The sequence below is a fragment of the Elgaria multicarinata genome, chromosome 11 (genome assembly GCF_023053635.1).
Source record: "Elgaria multicarinata webbii isolate HBS135686 ecotype San Diego chromosome 11, rElgMul1.1.pri, whole genome shotgun sequence".
Taxonomy (NCBI): Eukaryota; Metazoa; Chordata; class Lepidosauria; order Squamata; family Anguidae; genus Elgaria; species Elgaria multicarinata.
In genome coordinates, this window is record NC_086181.1 from 6986485 (window position 1) to 7004768 (window position 18284).

The 18284-nt window shown below is 45.7% G+C and overlaps 1 protein-coding gene across 1 annotated transcript in view; it reads left to right on the top strand.

Moving 5' to 3' along the window:
- The window catches only part of THRA (thyroid hormone receptor alpha), a 147832-nt gene that overhangs the window by 110458 nt on the left and 19090 nt on the right, over nucleotides 1-18284 (top strand). Inside the window, exons 4-6 of the mRNA XM_063138042.1 lie at nucleotides 11344-11444; nucleotides 12541-12688; nucleotides 13120-13325. Of these exons, the coding sequence (XP_062994112.1) occupies nucleotides 11344-11444; nucleotides 12541-12688; nucleotides 13120-13325 (455 nt within the window). The remainder of the gene's footprint in view (nucleotides 1-11343; nucleotides 11445-12540; nucleotides 12689-13119; nucleotides 13326-18284) is intronic.

Sequence of the window (18284 nt, forward strand, 5' to 3'; positions counted from 1 at the left end):
TATCATGGATGCCCTTATCCCAGGAAGACCTATTGCAAGCAGCTGGGCCATGCCCCCTGTTTGACGAGAAGGCGGTATCCCCAAAGATGGATAGGATAACTTCTGAGAGCCATGGAGACAAGAATTGGTAGCAGTACATATCCTTCTTCCGTTGATTATACGATGTAGTGTGGGATGTGAGTGATCCATTCACATGGCACATAATGTTGAGTTTGTCCAAACTATTCAGACACACACATGTGCTAGTAGAGCCTTCCCCAAACTGGTGCTCTTGAGATGTGTTGGACTACAACTTCCATCATCCTCAGCAGTGCATGGTGAAAGCTGCACTAGTATATTTCCCATGTCACACATTATATCATACATGTCGTGAGAAGTTCATTTAAATGCTAATTGCTCTACCACACATAGAAGATGTTCAGTAACTGTATAAACTTAGCTGCCTTTTCATAAGATGCTTTTTGTCTCATGGAAGCAGGAAGTATCTTGTACTGATTTTTCAACATCAGAAGTGGGAATCCAAATTGGCCTAACATGGCTGCAAATTGTGTGGCCTCTTGGGAGGGGGAGGGGGCATCACCACAACCCTCAGTGCATTTGCTTCGTACGCGGATGCTGGTTGTCTTGCTGGAAGAGAGAAGGGAGGGATTCTCTTCCTCTCCCCCACCCCAAACCCATAAGGCTTTCATGTCGCAAACAGCTGCACTCCAGATGGACTTACGACCCATCATCTCTTCCCCATCATCTCTCCCCCATCATCACCCTTCTGTCTCCATCTGGAAAATTGCATTGGCTCTTCTGGCTCCCAACTTATAAGAGCCACTTGTCCCATAATACTTCCGCTGCATAGGTGTACACTGGTGCAGACAAAATATGTCTCAATTGTCATGAGTGAAGGTCACAGCATTCATTGGAAAGTTATCATCATAGTAGATTTCAAGTGAACAAAGACACATGTATGTGCGTTTTGCCTACTGGATACCTGCGTGTGTTTCTGTAGGGCAAGTGTCATGTGGGACTTGGCCCTTGGCCGCCAGATCCTCTTCATCTCCTGGGAGTCAAAGTTACCTCCACTCTTAATGCAATAAACACAATTGCTGTGGGTGCACTAGTGTTTCTCACAGCAAACATGTAATATGTGAACAGCACACATGTGCCTCTAAACATCAATGTACACATGTCAGAAAGCCCCAGGCGCATGGGCAGGGATGTCTGAAGGTGTGGGTATATCATTAATCCTTTTCATGTTTGCTGTCTAGTGTGGAGCTGCCCTGAGAAAACAATCCCCCCCCTGCCCTTCCATTTTAGTTCTTTGGACTCCATTTACAGGCTTGGTGAGGGAAAGATCAAATGTAAGATTAATCTTTCTGCAAACAGGTATTCAATAGTAGGGCGTTAGTTATTTTGTATTTATTTATTTATTTATTTATTACGTTTTTATACCGCCCAATAGCCGAAGCTCTCTGGGCGGTTCACAAATATTTTGTATGTCAAAATATGTAAGGATTCCTCCCTTCCCTGTTTCTTTTTTTTTCTTTTTAATGATTATAGTGACTTCAAGGAGGTTGCCCTTGACACTATTCATGAGTCACCTTTTCCCTTTAGCAATGCATTGTTGACAGATCATGAGGCTTCTATTAGGGCGAGGGTAGGGAACTTTATTCAGGTAGAAAACTGGATGAACCCACACACACCAAGCCCTCCGTGGGCTGGATGATGTCTCCTTCCCTTTTGCAGAGGACGTGGGGCAGATGAAGCACTTTACCACCCTGTGTGGCCTCCCAATTGGGACGTCAAGCAACACGTCAAGGGGGAATCCCCACTGTTATCTCCCATGAGAGATAATAGCAGGGAGTCTTCTCCCCCTGTGGAGTTGGCTCTCCCTTCAAGGCACGTGGTCTCCTCTGAGGACCCACAGCCAGATGGGCTAAGTTTGGCCTGTGCGACAGAAGTTCTGTACTCCTGTGATAAGGTAATTTTTGTGAACCGCCAAGTGAGCTTCAGCTATTATAGAAATGCAATAACAAACAAACAAATAAGATAAGAACATATCAGTTTGACTTATTATTATTATTATTATTATTATTATTATTATTATTATTATTTATTTATATAGCATTCAAGCCCTGTCTTATTCATGAGAAACTGCATGCTGTTGGTAGGTAGAGTAGGGATGTGCAGCCAAACTGGAAGAGGGTGTACCAAGATAAGGACTACAGGCATGTCTAGACGAGGGGGGTTGAGGGATTTGATCTCGCAATTTTATGATCGCGAGATCATCCCCCTCATCTACACGCGGCGCACAACGTCCCAGGAGGAAGAGGGCATAGAGGCCACCATTTTGGGGTGTTTTTTTCAATCGGAGAGAAGCACAGGAGTGTTCCTGTGCAAAATGTGAGTTTTTACTCGTGAGGAGGCAGGACAAACCTGCAATGGCGGGCCACATGTCCTGCGGTCTTGAGATCATCCTGAGACCGCGGGAAAAACCGGGATGGAATGGTAGGGCAATGTCCTGGGAAAAGGGAAGAATCCTCCCTCCCTGCTCCCAGGATGCCCTGTGAGTCATGTGGACACATAGGGACAATCCCGGGGTGATCCTCAGGATATCGCCCCGTCTAGACATGCCCAAAGAAGGTGAAGGCAAGGTGGCTGAAGAAATGGAACAAATAGGCAATGGAGATCAAGAACCAAAACCTGAGGAAAGGATAGGTGGAGGAGGCAGAGGCCTGGGGGAGAGAAATGGAAAGGAGATTCAGGGTTGAAGAAAGGGAGATTGATGAAAGAGAAGATTTGGGGGAGAAAGATTGCAGAGATCCTGGGGATAGGACATAGCTGAGTGCTATAGGAAGAAACAGGGCAGGGCAGCTGAAGATAGGAAAGCTGAATGGAAAGAAAGCCCAGAACATAGGGCACCTAAGGGCTAAGAGGAGTGCAAACAGCCGGAAGCAGTTCCCGCCTAAGACACTTTGCTACCTGTAGCAGAGTCTCTCTCTCTCTCTCTCTCTCTCTCTCTCTCTCTCTCTCTCTCGCACGCACGCACGCACACACACACACTGTAGGGCCAGACTTGTTGCACCACTCGGACACCTATTCTCTCCCTCCCCACAAACACACACACTCAGGTCTCCTCATCCTGCTGCATTTCAGGGCCAACCCTAGCACTGAGTGGAGAAGGCATGGAGCTGTGGAGGCCTCAAGGTGAAACGGTGAACCTCCTCCTGGGCCGAGGGTCTTGAGCGGCATGGGAAGACTGACAGTCAGGATGGGTGAAAGAAATGGAACCTAGTCGGCAGGGAGGTGAAGAGCAAAGGCTGGGAGGAGCGGGAGGCAGAGGCCTGAAAGGCAGAGGGGTTGTGAAATGGAGGGGCCTGGTTGGATGTGGGGCTGAGAGGAAACATCCCCTATGGCCTGTGTGCTATTGGTAGGAATGGAACGTGGAGGCAAAAGAACTGGGGAGGGGAGGGGATTGCGGGTCAAGCAAGCCAAGAGTGACGTTTGAATTTCACATATAAAATTTATTATGTAGATCCTCACTCCCTTTGTCCAATATCAGGCATTGCAAATATCCAGGCAACCTACCATTGCTTTAAGGCGGCTGCCTGTGTTCCTGGTGCATGCCTTAGCGCCCCCCCATGCAAGTACTAGGAGGGTGGGAGGGGCCTTCCCTTCATGGCAGGGTCCTGCAGGGGTCCTGCGGAGGTGACCCCTGCCACCACCCGAGACAATAGGACATTGTGAGGGCAAAGGGTGAATGGGAGAACAGGGGAAGAGGCATCTTCATTATCGGTGTTGATGAGGCCCTGGAGGGTAAGCAAGGTTACATGAGTTGGTGGGGAAATAATTGGAGGAGGGTCACACACTGCTTCCTTCCCCTCAAGCCCCCATGCCCAGAGATAAAGAGCCTTTTATGGATGTACATGGCGTTGTGTTTTCCGCATGAAAGGCACGCTCGTTAGTGGTACTCTAAATAGCCTTTCAGAAAGTCTAACTGAAGCCTGGATTTGGGGGTGGGGCGTTGAGAGCAAGCAAGGACAGACCTTGCTGGTGCCCTGCCCCAACCGGGAATACGGGGTCAAAGGGGAACTTGAGAGCCGTTCAGCCTGTTGGGTGCACTCTGAGGGACGGGCCACAACGTTCTCTGCCTGTCGTCTCCATGATTTGTCAGCAAAGCAATACTGGGTCAAGAATGGGGCCGCCTACAAATTGGAGAGGGGACTTAAGCAGGGCTTAATTTTGAGTCAAGATTCATTTTGTCATGTTTGCATCGTACCTCCAAGGAGCTAAGAGTGGCATATGTCAGGTTGTTCCATTTTGTGTTTGTAACAGTCTTGCAAGGTGGGTAAGTTAAGCTAAGGCCTAAGCCTACAGACATCTAGTGAGCTTTAATTCCCTTAGCATGAAGATATGAACCCAGGGCCGGATCTACACTACTGCTTTAAAGTGCTTTATAACAGTTTTATAGCGCTTTAAAGCGCTTTATAACTGTTATAAAGCGCTTTAAAGCAGTAGTGTAGATCCGGCCTAGTGTCCCAAAAGCAAGTTAAATTCTCTAAAGCCATCATCATCATCATCATCATCAAAATCATCATCCCACCTTTTCCCCAATACTGGGCCTCAAGGCGGCTTTATTTATTTATTTATTTATTTATTTATTTATTTATTTATTACATTTCTATACCGCCCAATAGCCAGAGCTCTCTGGATATGTATGGCTTGGATATGTATGGCTTAAGAAAAAGGGCTGTACTATTTCAGTTAATATGAGGACACTTTTTAAGTTGTACACAGAGCAACACAGGGCTAGTGTAAACTCACGAAGGGATGAGCACGATGATAGTTCCTCTTTCTTCCCCCTTACCTTTTTTTCTTTCCTCATTCTTTTTTTCCTTTTTTTTTTTCCTTCTGCTTTTTTCTTTTCCTTCCTTTGTTATTTATTTCTATATTTAACTTTTGCTCAGCTCAACTCTTGTTCACATCCGGCATGTCTTTACTTTCTAAGTCTGGAACTATATAAAGAGGGGGTGGGGGAAAGGGAGGGGAGGGGGATGAGAAGGAAGGGACTGGGGAAGATAACCATGGTTTGTATTGTGTTGTATTCAAAAACTAAAACACTAATTACAAAAAAGAAAGACAGAAACAGAAAGAATGAGGTTTGTCTGTAATTCACTTTTACGCTGGCCATGCAGAGATTTAATTTATTTTATTTATTTATTGCATTTCTATACCATCCAATAGCCGAAGCTCTCTGGGTTAGAATGTGGCAGAATTATCACACCTGCTCCACTTCCCCTCATTAGAAAAAGCCAAGGGCCAGAGCAGTGAATTATGCAGGGATGTAGCAGTCAGCCTCCTTTTAAAGCACTCCTCATGCAGAGATGCAGCAGAATTATCCACCTTCAGAGGAGGCTGAATGTTAACTCTTTGCAGGAGTTGCTGTTGCTGATTTGTCTCCTTTGGGAGGCAGACTCACAATAGCAGCATACACAAATGGGGGTCTCCTGTGAAGGCAGGTTACTTGTACTCCTACAGTTAAAAAAAAGAAAAGGAAATGAATCGCTTCTAGGCATGCACCCAATTCAGAGAGGGGATTGTAAGATTGTGCCAGCCAGTGCAGTTTCCATCTACCAGCCCCCAACCCCACCTTCCACGCAATGTCTGAAAAGGCGTGATTATGCACAAACAGCCATTTTAAGATGTGCGTATCACACTGTTCATGTTTGCTGCATAAATGTGGAGCCACAAGAAAATAATCCTGCTCTTGGTGAGCTCTTTTATTCCTTCTTGCTTTACACACAAATGCACACTCCGTTTTAGTCCCCTGGATCATACTTGCAAATTTGGTGGAGGAAGGATTTAGGTGTAAGATGAATGTGCGGAAGTGTTGAATAAAACAACCTTTCTGAGAACAAGTATTGAGCAGGGTTAATGGGTAGTCACCCTACACCACCACTTCTTTTGTGTGTCTGGATGTCTTCTGGATTCTGCCGTTACTGGAATTGAAGTACATTAAATGTAGGGTGACCATATGAAAAGGAGGACAGGGCTCCTGTATCTTTATCAATTGTATTGAAAAGGAAATTTCAGCACATGTCATTTGTATATATAGGGAAACTGGGGAAATTCCCTCTTCATCACAACAGTTAAAGCTGTAGGTGTCCTGCCCTGGTCACTCTAGTATAGCTCCTGCAGCTTTAACTGTTGTGATGAAGAGGGAATTTCCCCAGGTTCCCCATATATACAAATGACATATTGGGGGTCAGTGAACTGGAATGGACTGGAATGGGCCACTTCACATCAGATCACCACCAGATCTACTACCGCGGACAAGAGGATCACAGAAGAAATGGAGTAGCCTTCATAATTAATAATAAAGTGCCTAAAGCAGTGCTTGGATACAATCCAAAAAATGATAGAATGATCTCAGTTCGAATTCAGGGTAAGCCATTTAACATCACAGTGATCCAAATATATGCCCCAACCACAGATGCTGAAGAAGTAGAAGTAGATCAGTTCTATGAAGATCTGCAGCACCTACTGGATAATACACCAAAAAGAGATGTTATTTTCGTTACAGGAGACTGGAACGCTAAGGTGGGCAGTCAAATGACATCTGGAATTACAGGTAAGCATGGTCTAGGAGAACAAAATGAAGTGGGACATAGGCTGATAGAATTCTGCCAGGACAACTCACTGTGCATAACAAACACTCTCTTCCAACAACCGAAAAGACGGCTTTATACATGGACTTCACCAGATGGCCGACACCGAAATCAGATTGACTACATCCTTTGCAGCCAAAGGTGGCGGACATCTATACAGACAGTAAAAACAAGACCTGGAGCTGACTGTAGTTCAGATCACGAACTTCTTATTGCACAATTTAGAATCAAACTAAAGAGAATAGGGAAGACCCACAGATCAGTTAAATATGAGCTCACTAATATTCCTAATGAATATGCAGTGGAAGTGAAGAATAGATTTAAGGGACTAGATTTAGTAGATAGGGTCCCGGAAGAACTATGGACAGAAGTTCGCAACATTGTCCAAGAGGTGGCAACAAAAAACGTCCCAGAGAAAAAGAAAACCAAGAAGGCAAGATGGCTGTCTGCTGAGACACTGGAAGTAGCCGAAGAAAGAAGGAAAGCAAAAGGCAACAGTGATAGGGGGAGATATGCCCAATTAAATGCAAAATTCCAGAGGTTAGCCAGAAGAGATAAGGAATTATTTTTAAACAAGCAATGTGCGGAAGTGGAAGAAGACAATAGAATAGGAAGGACAAGAGACCTCTTCCAGAAAATTAGAAACATCGGAGGTAAATTCCAGGCAAAAATGGGTATGATCAAAAACAAAGATGACAAGGACCTAACAGAAACAGAAGAGATCAAGAAAAGGTGGCAAGAATATACAGAAGATCTGTATAGGAAGGATAATAATATCGGGGATAGCTCAGACGGTGTGGTCAGTGAGTTAGAGCCAGAAATCCTGAAGAGTGAGGTCGAATGGGCCTTAAGAAGCATTGCTAATAACAAGGCAGCAGGAGACGACGGTATCCCAGCTGAACTGTTTAAAATATTGCAAGATGATGCTGTCAAGGTGATGCATGCCATATGCCAGCAAATTTGGAAAACACAAGAATGGCCATCAGACTGGAAAAAATCAACTTATATCCCCATACCAAAAAAGGGAAACACTAAAGAATGTTCCAACTATCGGACCGTGGCACTTATTTCACATGCCAGCAAGGTAATGCTCAAGATCCTGCAAGGTAGATTCCAGCAACTCATGGAACGAGAATTGCCAGATGTACAAGCTGGGTTTAGAAAAGGCAGAAGAACTAGAGACCAAATTGCCAATATCCGCTGGATAATGGAGAAAGCCAGGGAGTTCCAGAAAAACATCTATTTCTGTTTTATTGACTATTCTAAAGCCTTTGACTGTGTGGATCATAACAAACTGTGGCAAGTTCTTGGTGGTATGGGGATACCAAGTCATCTTGGTATAGCTAGGCTGGAGTGCTGGGCTGAAAACAACAGGATTAAATTTAATAGGGATAAATGCCAAGTTCTACATTTGGGAAATAGAAACCAAAGGCACAGTTACAAGATGGGGGATACTTGGCTCAGCAATACTACAAACGAGAAGGATCTTGGAATTGTTGTAGATCGCAAGCTGAATATGAGCCAACAGTGCGATATGGCTGCAAGAAAGGCAAATGCTATTTTGGGCTGCATTAATAGAAGTATAGCTTCCAAATCACGTGAGGTACTGGTTCCTCTCTATTCGGCCCTGGTTAGGCCTCATCTAGAGTATTGCGTCCAGTTCTGGGCTCCACAATTCAAGAAGGACGCAGACAAGCTGGAGCGTGTTCAGAGGAGGGCAACCAGGATGATCAGGAGTCTGGAAACAAAGCCCTATGAAGAGAGACTGAAAGAACTGGGCATGTTTAGCCTGGAGAAGAGAAGATTGAGGGGAGACATGATAGCACTCTTGAAATCCTTCAAAGGTTGTCACACAGAGGAGGGCCAGGATCTCTTCTCGATCCTCCCAGAGTGCAGGACACGGAATAAGAGGCTCAAGTTAAAGGAAGCCAGATTCCAGCTGGACATCAGGAAAAACTTCCTGACTGTTAGAGCAGTGCGACAATGGAATCAGTTACCTAGGGAGGTTGTGGGCTCTCCCACACTAGAGGCCTTCAAGAGGCAGCTGGACAAGCATCTGTCGGGGATGCTTTAGGGTGGATTCCTGCATTGAGCAGGGGATTGGACTCGATGGCCTTGTAGGCCCCTTCCAACTCTGCTATTCTATGATTCTATGATCTTGTCTGCCTCCTGAGGAATCTGTATAATGAACAAGTAGCAACGGTAAGAACAGACCACGAACAACGGACTGGTTTAAGATTGGGAAAGGAGTATGGCAGGGTTGTATACTCTCACCTTACCTATTCAACTTGTATGCAGAACACATCATGCGACGTGCTGGGCTTGACGAATCCAAGGCTGGAGTTAAAATCGCAGGAAGAAACATTAACAACCTCAGATATGCAGATGACACCACTTTGATGGCTGAAAGCGAGGAGGAGCTGAGGAGCCTTATGACAAAGGTGAAAGAAGAAAGTGCAAAAGCTGGGTTGCAGTTAAACCTCAAAAAAACCAAGATTATGGCAACCAGCTTGATTGGTAACTGGCAAATAGAGGGAGAAAACGTGGAGGCAGTGACAGACTTTGTATTTCTGGGCGCAAAGATTACTGCAGATGCTGACTGCAGCCAGGAAATCAGAAGACGTTTACTTCTTGGGAGGAGAGCAATGACAAATCTTGATAAAATAGTTAAGAGCAGAGACACCACACTGACAACAAAGGTCCGCATAGTTAAAGCAATGGTATTCCCCGTAGTAACCTATGGCTGCGAGAGCTGGACCATAAGGAAAGTTGAGCGAAGGAAGATAGATGCTTTTGAACTGTGGTGTTGGAGGAAAATTCTGAGAGTGCCTTAGACTGCAAGAAGATCAAACCAGTCCATACTCCAGGAAATAAAGCCAGACTGCTCACTTGAGGGAATGGTATTAAAGGCAAAACTGAAGTACTTTGGCCACATAATGAGAAGACAGGATACCCTGGAGAAGAGGCTGATGCTAGGGAAAGTGGAAGGCAAAAGGAAGAGGGGCCGACCAAGGGCAAGATGGATGGCTGATATTCTGGAGGTGACAGACTTGACCTTGGGGGAGCAAGGGGTGGCAACGGCCGACAGAAAGCTCTGGCGTGGGCTGGTCCATGAAGTCACGAAGAGTCGGAAACGACTGAACGAATAAACAACAATGCAACTGTTAAAGATGCAGGAGCCCTGTCCTCCTTTTCATATGGTCACCCTATTAAATGGGGTGTTGATAGTATGAAAATGACACATCAAATCACATGACATATATGTTCATTATCCCCAAAATATAGGTGAGCAACCTTTTCAGCCCTGAGGGTTGAATGTGGTACTAGCTTAGGGGTTATGCATACAAGCGCACGCACACACACACACACACACACACAGGTGTGGCGGGGGGTGGAGGGGGGGAGATGAGATTGCTGTAGGTGGGGCAAACTAAAGCTTCTTCCCCACCCCTGCAGTAATTCCAGCTGCTTCTGAGTTGCTAAGAGAGGCGGAAGCTAAAGTTTCCTCTTCTCCCCACCCGCCCTGCATCCTGGCCGCCATCAGCAGCAGGGAAGCAGCAAGCCCAATGGTTTCAGGATTGCTGACCCGGTGCAGCTAATAGCAGTGCTGGCAGAGCAGTCTTTTCCTCCCAGCCCAGCTAATGAGGATTTTGTGTGTGCCCATGTGGACCACAGCTTGCCCACCCCTGATGTATATGGGGACAGCCCCTGTCACTGTTCCTGTTTGTGTGGTTTTTAGGCCATTGCTCCTAACATCCTTCAGGGTCCATCTTTTCCATCTTTTGTCGCAGTAGAGTGTTGATAGGCAACGGAGAGAGACTAAACCCTGGAGGAAGGCTAGATAGAGGAGTAGAGTCCTGCACAGGCATAGAATTCACTTTTCTGCAGTTGCAGAGACATGGTGGGGAGTGCTGCCAGCAACAGTCCCACTTCCCCCTCCATGCCCTGGCTGTACACATAGAGGGGTTCGTTTGAATACCCCTTAAAAGTCATCCTTTGGGGATGAAAGAGCAAAGTGTACTTCCATATTTAATTCAGAAAAGAAATACGTCTCAGCTATCAAATGTGGGGGATGCTGCATAAAATCCTCTCAGAGGAGGCCCGGCTGCATGAGCCTTCTGTTTCAGAGGTGCAGTTGGCAATAGTACGCTCTCAGGCCTTCTCTGTAGAGATGGAAGCCTTGTCTTGGAATTCCTTCCCTTGGGAGGCCTGCTCGGTTGGTTCCTTCCCATCCAATCATCAGAATGTTTTTTTCTAAAATCTTCCTATTTAATAGGGCTTGGAAGTTGCTGGAGGGACTTTGAGGAGGATTTTAGTGCACTGCTGTGTGCCTTTATTAGCAGATTTAGCGCATTGCAGGTTTTATGTTTTTTATGGTGTTTATTATATGGGATGCATGTCATAGAAAGCCTGAGCTGACAAGTAGAGTGGTGTTTTAAATAAACGTTTAAATAAATAAAATGATAGTGAAATACAACTTTCATGTTCAGGGGCTCCATGTGTCTCCATGTGATCCTGGGAACTGACAACAAGGAGGTAGCTGAAACTGTTTCTCTATGTGTTCTCATGGAGACAAGAGTACTGGGCAAGATGGATCCTTGCTCTGACTCAGAAGGTCTTACCTACTTGCAGTGAGAGTTTTCCCTTTCCAGTTCTGACCTCTTGGCTCTATTTTCTCCTATAGGGTACATCCCTAGCTACTTGGACAAAGATGAGCAGTGTGTTGTATGTGGAGACAAAGCCACAGGGTACCACTACCGATGTATTACCTGTGAAGGCTGCAAGGTAATAATTTCTTGAGAAGGGGCATCTTAGCCAGAGTATCCCACACTAGAGTGACTCACTAGAGAGCAAGTCTCTCTTTGGACATTACCACTGCGGTTGGGGATACCACTGGATAGTCTCAGATAGCTGCCTCAGGTAGTTCTGCAGTGGGGTCAGTGCTTTTGCTACTGGGAATGATGGAAGGCATTTGGCCCTTTTGCAACAGGGGGGAAAGGGAGGGAGAATCTGGAGCAAGTAAGGAGTCCAGAAGGTTCAGGATCAACTGAGTGAACAAAAAAGTGAAGTTTTATGGTGTATCTCAACAAACTACAGAGTCATCTGGAATGGGTGAAGCCAGGTTTTGGTGGTGGTGGAAGTTAGAAGTGGTATTTTTCATGCCCCCGAGTTATATTACTTAATTTATAAACCCTCTTGTGCCTCTTACTCACTTAGCTCATCCATCAGCCTTTCTCGTTGCTCCTCCCCAAATTCTGCAAATGCTACTACTTATTTATCACATCTATATCTTGCTCTTTCGTCCAAGGAACCTGGAACAGGGCGTGCATGGTGTTATCTGGTTTTATCTTTACACGGTTAATCTCAGAGATAGTGACTTCTCCAAGACCACGTAGTGAGTGTCATAGCTGAGAAGGTTCATTAGGTTTCATTAATGGGAAGCCAAAGGGATCCATTTGGACCTTCCACTAAGGCACCAAAATGTCTTGGGGTGGCCTTGATTATGCATCTTATATTAGAATCGTAAAAAAAGAACGGGGCACACAAAGCCTGAACTTCCAGTATTAACATTGTACACCACCATTGGCCCTACTTCTCTGTAGGCGTAAGAATGCTCTCTCTCTCTCTCTCTCTCTCTCTCTCTCTCTCTCTCTCTCTCTCTCTCCTGGTGAAAGCACTATATGGAGATTAGAAAGGGGGGAGTTCAATTTAATATTGGAAGTTGCAGTAGGACTGCAGTGGGACTGTGCTCACTTAAATTAGAATACAGGAGCTGATAGGCAAGTGAGTTGATGGGTGAATGTTTGTTTGTTAATGGACAAGTCGTGGGGGGCTTCCTTCTTAGGGCTGCCTGACTCGGATTACATTCTCCTCTCTGCAGGGCTTTTTCCGACGGACGATCCAGAAGAACCTGCACCCAACATACTCCTGCAAGTATGATGGCTCCTGCGTCATTGACAAGATCACCCGCAACCAGTGCCAGCTTTGCCGATTCAAGAAGTGCATTGCCGTTGGCATGGCCATGGACTGTAAGGGCATTGCGCCCACTGTGGAGGGATCTGGGGGTTGGGGAGACGGGGAAGAGAGTGATTGCAGCCTCTTATCAGGGACCTCATGGAAAGAAATGTGGCCAAGAATGCATATGTGTTTGTGGGGTGGGGCCAGGGCCGGCAAGTATGTTGCTTGGTGCTTAGAGTTGTACGGTTTTGTCTTTGAACCCTTACATATTGAGCCCTTGATGCAGTATGAGACCTTCAAGCTTCACGGTAGCTTTCCCAGAATTTCATAGGATGTTACGGGAGCCAGCCAATCAGATTGCTCTCCTCCATAAGGCCATTTGACGCGTTGGTAGTGGCCAAATGGGGCTGTAGGATGCAACAGGTGCATTGCAGAGTTCTGACTGGCTATTGGTGAGGCCCCACCTTCCACTCACACTTCTCCATTCTTCGCCGCCCCCTAGTGGTGCTGGATGACTCCAAGAGGGTAGCCAAGCGGAAGCTGATTGAAGAAAACCGGGAGAGGCGGCGCAAAGAAGAGATGATGAAATCCCTTCAGCACCGGCCGGAGCCAACTACGGATGAGTGGGATCTGATCCAGATCGCCACAGAGGCACACCGCAGTACCAACGCCCAAGGCAGCCACTGGAAGCAGAAGCGGAAATTCCTGGTAAATGGTGGCAGTGGGTAGGATCGGCAGAACTCTACTACGGGTTGTGCACATTTGTCAAAATTTACCTGATGCACAAATTCACATCCTGATGATCACTGTTTCTCATCCCTTGCTTTCTTTTTTGGATAATATTCCCTAGCCCTCCTCCTGTTTCCAAGTGTCCACATCTTTCCCTCCTCATTTTCCTAGTCCTTGCCAAAAAAAGAGAAATAATCTGGCTATTCTTATTCCGCGTTGAGGTTGCAGTTGCGCTGAAGGGAATTGGGAAGTGATGTGGCAGAATCCACAAGGCACATCCGGCCCTCCTAAACCTTTATTTTGGCCACCCTTGGGTGTACTCATACAGACTCACACACACTAGCACCACTGCTGAGTTCCCTTTTCCAGCAATCTTGATACAGGCCACTCTTTTCTCACAGGTTGAAGGTTACATCAACTGGGATTGTTGAGCTTGGAAAAAAGGAGGTGAAGGAGAGACGTGATAGAGGTGTACAGAATTACGCATGGTGTGGAGAATGTGGACAGGGAGACATTTTTCTCCCTCTTTCAAAATACTAGAACCCGGGGTCATCCCATGAAGTTGATTGGTGGGAGATCCAGGACAAATAAGCAGAAGAACTTCTTCACACAGTGCATAGCTAAATTATGGAACTCACTACCACAAGATGTAGTGATGGCCACCAATTTGGATAGCTTTAAAGGGGGGTTGGATAAATTCCTGGAGCTGAAGGCTATCAATGGCTACTAGCCCTGATGGTTGTGTGTTATCTCCAATATTCAAGGCAGTAAGCCTGTGTGCACCAGTTGCTGGGGAACATGGGTGGGAGGGTGCTGTTGCACCATGTCCTGCTTATTCATCCCTGGCCGATGGCTGGTTGGCCACTGTGTGAACAGAGTGCTGGACTAGATGGACCCTCGGTCTGATCCAGCATCAGGGCTCTTATGTTCTTATGAAACACAATCTGCATCGGGATTGCCAGGGTGTCTGTGTGTGTACATGCATATATGTGTACTGGGACACATGCAAGCCCCAAGCCAATAGTACATGTGGTTGTGCACCCTGGGCCACCTTTCCTGTATTTCTTCTTTCTAAAGTTGTGTGTAAGGAAGCAGGCAGAAGTGCACAAAAATACACAATTTTATGGTTTGCAAATGGTCAGATGCAAGTTGGAAGAATGCATGTGACAAAGATATAGTCATGTTCTAGCTGGCTAGTTATGTATTACAGTGGGGCTGTTTGCATGTAATGTGTTGGGTGCGTTCCACAGACTTTTTGAATATTCAGCCCCCGATATTCAACCTGGACACTATAGCTTAATTGAGAATTAAACAACCCACAATTAACCTAAGTACTGATTGTAGGTGGGGATGTCAGAGAAACCTGCAAGGGAACCAAATGAATTCGAATTTTTATGAATCTGACCCGTGGATTCTGCAGCAGACCAGCTTTTTCCCTGTCAGGTGGAATATATGGACTTCCGGACCATTTTACTAAATTTGGGGTTTTTTTCTGCAAATTTTATAGAAAAATATGCAAAAAATTAAAAAAATGACCAAAAATGTGCATTACCCTATAGGCTAAAGCATGTGGGGTTTTTTTTGGGGGGGGGGATTTGTGCCCTCCAAATTTGGGGGGGGATTTGTGCATATGCGCACATACAAATGTGCATTTGTACAAATTCAGAAACTGGGAAAAATCTGATTCCATCGATGGGTGGATGACATGACAATTGGTGAAACACAAAATGGATTTTGCAGAATCTGTACATCCCTAATTGTAGGTTAACTGTGGGTTGTTTAATCTACAGTTAAACTATACCACCTGAGTTCAGATGTCATGTAGCAACCCCTGATTTGCCCAATTGTGGGTTGAATATTAAAACTGTGGCAGAATGTGGCCAGCACAGACTGCATCATTCAATGAGATGATGATGATGATGATTTAAACATGTCCACCTTTCAGAAAGCTCTCGCAAGGCGGTTTACAACAATAAAATACTTTAAAACAATTAAAAAATTTAAACCAACAATAAAACCAGCAACATCAATGGCAATAGCAGCAACAGCAGTACTCCTATCACAAGAAGGCCACAGTAACATAATGTTTTCAAGGCCTTCTTAAAAGCCAGCAGGGACGGTGCATGTCAGACCTCTGATGGCAGCTTGTTCTAGAGGTGTGGGGGCATTGCAGAGAACACACAATTTGCCACCGTTACATGCGAACCAGGTCAATGCCAAACATCTCTGGCCATTCTGCCACTCTCATTTAAAAAATACAAGTAAAGAACAATATCATGAAGGTTGGGCAACACCTGGGTATGTGTACTTTGACCCAATGTATTTAACTTTTAAAAAAAATGCACAAAGAAAAACTAAATTCTGCACCCAAAATCGCATTCTGCGTTCCCACAAAATCACAACATCCACACAGCCCTTGGATATTAATTGTAACGTAGTATATTAACTGCTTATGTAATGAGAGAATACACTTTAGTTACCTACTCACAACCAAGCTACCTGAGAAGTGTAGGCGGGGGGGGGAAGTGGAACACCTTGCCCCAGCTCTTCCAGTAATTGTGTTTGGCAAAGCTGCAGTCACTGTATTCTCTTCTGTAGTACACTTTGAAACCAGTTATACTCTCCTGGCTGCCCCTAAAGAAATCTGAGGGCCTGCAGCTTTGCGAGGGTGCCGAGCGGTGTTTGAAAGAGATCTCCAGCTGCCTCACAGAACGCAGCTCCCTTTGTTTCTTACTCGGAACCCAAGACCAGGGTCACGTGTAGAGACTTCTCACACTCCCCACCAGCCCCACCCCTGGCACCAAATGTCCTATTAGGCGTAGCGTCCTGTTATTCAATTACTTATGCCACCCACCCCTTCATCCAGGCCAACAGGTTTCAGCCAAGTGTTTAAGGGGTTGTGAACAGGCAGGTTCCCCCATTGCTCTTTTTGGTGTATGTTTAGAGAGGGGTGGGGTGGGGGGTTTTTGTTGTTCAATTGCATTAGTGATTTGTGAGTATGGGACCAGTGCAGCAGCAGTCCTTGTAGGTGAATTAATGCAGAGCATAATCCTGCTCATGGAGGTGTTCAAAGAGTGGCAAAAGGGACAGATTCCTGCCCTCTCTTTCGCTATTGAACTTGATCTATAAAGTTGCACATATTGTGTGTTCTCTCTTTCGCATTGCATTCTTTGGGTTCTAATAGCAGGTCCTGGAACATATTTTTTAAAAAGAAAATGCCACATTCCATCTAGTCTTTAGAGTTAGAGGTTCCCCCTTCCCGCAAAAGCTGCTCTCATGCCTTCATAAAAATATTTTCTGCATACCAAAATGGAAACATTTTCTGGGGGTAGGGGAGATACAGGCAGAGCCCTCTAATGGCGTCTGAATTTTCAGGGCCGACTCTGTTTTTCAGGCAATAGTTTGGAAACCAGGGCACTCTGTCACCTCACAGTTTTATTTTTATTTATTTATTTAAGGATTTTTATGCTGCCATTCAGCCAAAAAAGGCTCTCACGGCGGCTTACAAAAGTATTTCTTGACAGTCCCTGCCCACAGGCTTACAATCTAAAAGACATGACACAAAATGAAAGGGGATTGGGAGGGAGGAGGAGGAGGGGGAAAAGGAAAGCAAATTCAGGTACTACAATCTTAGTTGCAAAGTTCAGCAGTTACAGTTGACAGCAGGAGGGAGGGGGCTCTCAGCTGGAGCTGGACCCAGGCACGGTGGAGAGGTGCCTGGCTGCTGCTTCCTCCCTCACTGGTGGCCTCTGCAGAGACAGTTGACAGCAGGAGGGAGGGGGCTCTCAGCTGGAGCTGGACCCAGGCACGGTGGAGAGGTGTCTGGCTGCTGCTTCCTCCCTCACTGGTGGCCTCTGCAGAGACAGTTGACAGCAGGAGGGAGGGGGCTCTCAGCTGGAGCTGGACCCAGGCACGGTGGAGAGGTGTCTGGCTGCTGCTTCCTCCCTCACTCAGTTGATGAGGCCATATTAACAAAGTTGGTATTACATTGCATAAATAACTTCTCCAGTACAGAGCACATATTAGAACAAGGGGGAGGAAAAATGAATGCACTTCCTGAAAGGTTCCCTCAAGAGACAGACTGGCTTTTGCCTTTCTAGAATGCTCGTGAATTAGCAATACAATAAGGCTTATACACTGTGGTTCCAACCCAGCTAAACTTAGTTGTGATGACTAGGTTCTGTTGAAAGTGATGGAGCTTATATTTGCTACAACTAGTTTTGGTTTCAATGGGACATGTATGTCTAATTCCCACAAATAGCAGGCTAAGGTGGCAAAATCTGTTCCTAGGCTGAACAACTTCAGGCTTCAGATAGGAGAATCACATCGTAAAGTGCTCTCTCATTCAAAACCATCATCACCATCATCCCATCACATAGAAATCAAATTTGGTACAAAGAAGAGTTCTAACTTCTTGACATACTAGAATTCTTTAGCCTGGGTTGTACAGCCTGGGTTAACAGACCATGGACTGTTTGTGTGTGTGGCTCCTGCCCGCTTTTGCTTTCTGAAATAACCCAGGAATGACCCGTTACTGGACTGTTCTCCTGTGTGAATCTGGCACTCCGGGTTGTTTTGGGTTAAACAACCCAGATTTTTAACACATGGTTAGTTGGGTTAAAACTCTGGGTTGTTTTTTATCCCCTACTCAGCGTGCCAGATTCTCACATCATGACAACAACACATGCTTGTTTTGGAAAGTGGAAGGAGTGTAGGCGGGGGGCAGCGTGCTCACTCCCATGCAACCACGCCAATTCCTGGGTTGTTTAACCCAGGAACTGGCTTTACATGTGAAACAGGTTTATGGGTGGGGATTTTTTTTTTAATGCTGAAGCATTCAACCATCCAATCTCCCACTTGTAGTTTGAAATTGTACAGTCTAGAAGCAGAGTTTCCCCTCTTTATCTGCTTTTGAACTAGGGTTTAATCACAACTCCA